Genomic DNA, 4247 nt, shown 5'->3' on the forward strand with positions numbered 1-4247 from the left:
ATGCCGGCCATTCCCCCTACGGAGGCGCCTGCAGTGCTGAAGAGACCCTCAACCACCAAGGGCAACCGCGTGAAGCCAAGCGAACTGATAACGGCCCAAAAATACATCGAACTTATGCGCCAACAGTCGAATAAGCTACAGACGCGCAACAAACTGCCCCAGCAACAGCAAACGCTTGCTTTATCCGAGGGAGTTGTTGTTAAAACCATCTCGAACACGGTAGACCGCAACGTGACTCGCAGTTCGTCGACGAAAGGGCGGAGAAAACCTACGCCTGCTAAAAGGAAAAATGCAAACAGAACTAGAACCACACCGACACCGATCAAAATGAGGACGACGACGACGAAAGCGACTACCAGTACTACGACTACTACTACCGCAACTCCGAAAACGACACGGCGTCGAAAGGTGATACGGAAGTTGCCGCGATGCCGCTTCGAAGGACGAATACCGGATCCAAAAACACGGAGTAACTACTATCTTTGCCATCGAAAGAGTGAGAATAAATTCATCAAAGTGAAGGTGTCCTGTCCCGCGGGCCTCGTCTACTGCCCCGCTCTACAATACTGTACGGCTTCATCGAACTGTTGATCGAACCTTTTTCTAAAACTTCTAAAACATCTTTTCGTACAAAAAATGGTTCTCAACAGAAAGTTTGCCACTAACTCTTGGCGTTACTTGGTGCTGATTGTGACTGCGCTGCGCAGGTTGCGTGCGCAGGTTGCTTCGCGTTTTGTTTGTAGACTTATAAGAGGCTAGCAATATTTGTGTTTGATCGGTCGAATGCTAGAAATATTGTAACACTTACTGTATGACTCCCCGCAATGCACTACCTCGGTATATTTATGTAATTTAAATTCTCAAATAAAGATATCTTTGAAAAACACGAGAGCAGCGTTGGAGTCTGTTTGATAATGATTCAAATTTTGAAAACCACAAAACCCACGTCCACACGGGATAAGACCTTGCTTCGCTGACCGCACTATCATAAAGTTTGAACACGATTTTGGTCGTACTTTTTTATGATTAATTATCATATCAGATATTATTCGACAAAAAAGAGAACAGTTTTGGTTTGAATTATTTAGCTTAAATTAACGATGAAAAATCGTCCCGTGTGGACCTACTCGGAGAGGAATGCTGGCTGACCGGGTACCTGTCAATGTATAGGTGTTTTAACCTCAATATTTACAACTCGCGGAGTAAAATATTTTCCTCCCTCAAGGGCGATTTGCGTGAAGGTTATACTCTCCTAGTGCTGGGGAATTCCACTAGAACTATACTAGGAAGTGCACTAGTCGCGTGGTCATCATCGTCCGATTAGCATTCTAGGCAGGGCAGTAACTATCGTGCAGTGGAAGCAACCGGTCCGAACGTAGTAAGCGGCGAATATGATCATCTACACCAACACCGGTAATCCGTTCGGATTGAAGTTGCTGATTTGTGCAAATTTGGCCAAACGTGAGGTGCAGGTTAAGCATGTCACGTTGAACGGTAAGTTCCGGCAACCGGCTCGAAATTCGGTGAGGGCTAACGGTTGGAAAATGCATTCGTTGCAGATCCGAGTCTGGATGATTGGAAACATCTACCGGTGCTGGAGCTGGACAGCGGGGCAAGGTTGTTTTCCACGGATGTGGCCGTCAAGTACCTGCTCTCGGAGGAAGACGCGTCCAGCACGGTCGTACAGCGGGACGAGTGGTTGGAGTGGTCTACGAAGCGGCTAGCTCCGGCGCTGACTCATAACATGGCAGTTGGTTCGCGTTCCGACCCGAACACGAAGCCGATCCTCAACACGCTAGTTAAGATGCTAGAGGATTGTTTGAGCAAAAGCACCTTCCTGACGGGCGATAAGTTGACGAGTGCGGATGTGGCCGTCTGGAGTCTTATCGCCCCGGACGGCACGCTAAAGGGTGCAGTCAATATTGACAATTTGCTTCGCTGGTACAGGCAAATATCGACGCTACCGGAGGTGCAGGCGGCGCTCGGCGTGCTGCCATTGAAGGAGCTTAGCTTTGCGTCACTGCAGCATAGCAATCGCTTCGGTGGATTGCATCATATCGTACTGAACCCGGAAATAGCGGACTTTGAGGGTGAGCTGCTGGCGGACACTGCAGCCAACATTGCTGAAACGGTGCAACCGGAGGAAATCGAAGCCGCACGCGTCGCCTTTGCCGACGTGGACAATCGAGCGATCCGAGATGAGCCACGTATCGTGTTGCCGAAGGCGGGCCAGAAGAACAATCTCGTCACGTCAGCCTTGCCGTACGTTAACAACGTACCCCATCTGGGCAACATAGTAGGCTGTGTGCTTTCGGCGGATATTTTCGCCCGATATTCGCGACTCTGCGGGTACAACACGCTGTACATCGGTGGTACGGACGAGTATGGTACGGCCACGGAAACGAAGGCGTTGGCAGAAAACATGACCCCACGACAGATCTGCGACAAGTACTTCGATATCCACAACTCGATCTACCGGTGGTTCGGTATCGGTTTCGATTACTTTGGCCGTACGACGACGACCGAGCAGACGCGCATCGTACAGGAGCTGTTTGGGGAACTGTATGCCAAGGGATACATCGAAACGCGGGCGGTCGAGCAACTGCTGTGCACGAAATGTGACCGCTATCTGGCCGATCGGTTCGTCGAAGGTACCTGTCCACATCCGGGCTGTGGCTACGAGGACGCCCGAGGTGACCAGTGTGACGGATGCGGCAAGCTGGTGAACGCCATCGAACTGTTGCGTCCACGTTGCAAGGTGTGCAACAGTTCGCCGATCATGCGCGAATCGAATCAATTCTTCCTCGATCTACCCAAGATCGAACCGGAGCTACGCGCATGGATCGATCGATCAGACTCGGGCTGGACACATAATGCACGCGTCATCACGCGATCCTGGTTGAAGGAAGGATTGAAGTCGCGTTGCATTACGCGCGATCTTAAGTGGGGTATTCCGGTGCCGGTCGAGGGGTACGAGAAGAAGGTATTCTACGTGTGGTTCGATGCCCCGATCGGGTACATCTCGATCACGAGCCGGTACTGCAAGGAGTGGAAACAGTGGTGGCAACCGGATACCGCCAACACGGGCGTCAAGGTGGATCTCTATCAATTTATGGCCAAGGATAACGTTCCGTTCCATTCCGTCATGTTCCCGGCTTCGCTGCTCGCCGTCAATCAAGGCCATACGCTGGTGTCCCACATCATGGCCACGGAGTATCTAAACTACGAGGATGGCAAGTTTAGCAAGAGCCGTGGCATTGGCGTGTTCGGTAATGACGCACAGGACACGGGCATTCCAGCCGATGTCTGGCGCTTCTACCTGGGAGCCTCGCGCCCTGAGGGACAGGATTCATCGTTTAGCTGGAACGATCTGCAGGCTCGCAACAACAACGAGCTGTTGAAAAATCTGGGCAATTTCGTGAACCGTGCCCTGGTGTTTTGCGAGAAGTTCTTCGATTCCACGATCCCTCCGATGACACTGATCGAAGAAGATTACACGCTACTGGCGCTGGCCAACCGTGAGCTGAAGGGATACGTTCACCAAATGGAAAAGGCTCGCATGCGTGACGGCATCAGGCATTTGCTGCAAATCTCTCGCTATGGCAACCAGTTCATGCAGAACGAGGAACCGTGGGTCAAGGTCAAGGGAACGGATGAGCAAAAAGCACGCGCCGGTACCGTCATTGGACTCTGCTGCAATTTCGCCTGTAAGTTTCTTCACATTTATGTTGCCTTTATAAAAGTGTGAATAATTTAATTTTTGGTGCTTTTCTCTGCAGGTCTCCTGGCAACTCTTATCTTCCCATTCATGCCAACCACCGCCCGCAATCTCTACAGCCAGCTCAACGTCCGAGGAGGCTACATCAATGCAGAGTACGTATGCCGTTACCTACTTTCTTAACTCTCTTGTGCTCGCTTACTAATGCTCTTGCTTTACTCACAGCAAGCCACTGCTCCGGACGGTGTTACCGAGTGGACATCGGATTGGAAAACCTGCCGTACTGTTCTCCAAAATTGAAGATTCGCGCCTCGAGGAGCTGAAACAAAAGTACGGTGGTCAACAACAACAGCAATCGGGAGGCGAGGCACCGAAGCAGGCCGCTTCAGTGAAGAGCGCTCCAAATAGCTTGAAAGAGGCACAGAAAGCGGTAGATGAGCAGGCGGCCAAAGTGCGCAAGATCAAATCAAGCGGAGCCGATCGTTCCGTCTGGCAACCGGAAGTAAACCTTCTGCTGGAGCTCAAAAAG

At 51.1% G+C, this 4247-nt stretch overlaps 1 protein-coding gene across 1 annotated transcript in view; it reads left to right on the top strand.

Moving 5' to 3' along the window:
* Positions 1-1226: 1226 nt before the first annotated feature.
* The window catches only part of LOC126571873 (methionine--tRNA ligase, cytoplasmic), a 3512-nt gene continuing 491 nt past the window's right edge, over positions 1227-4247 (top strand). The window contains exons 1-4 of the mRNA XM_050230735.1: positions 1227-1494; positions 1560-3707; positions 3780-3873; positions 3944-4247. The exon at positions 3944-4247 is cut by the window's right edge and continues 491 nt beyond it. Coding sequence (XP_050086692.1) covers positions 1392-1494; positions 1560-3707; positions 3780-3873; positions 3944-4247 — 2649 coding nt within the window. The 5' untranslated portion in view covers positions 1227-1391. The remainder of the gene's footprint in view (positions 1495-1559; positions 3708-3779; positions 3874-3943) is intronic.

This window comes from Anopheles aquasalis, chromosome 2 (genome assembly GCF_943734665.1).
Source record: "Anopheles aquasalis chromosome 2, idAnoAquaMG_Q_19, whole genome shotgun sequence".
Lineage (NCBI taxonomy): Eukaryota > Metazoa > Arthropoda > Insecta > Diptera > Culicidae > Anopheles > Anopheles aquasalis.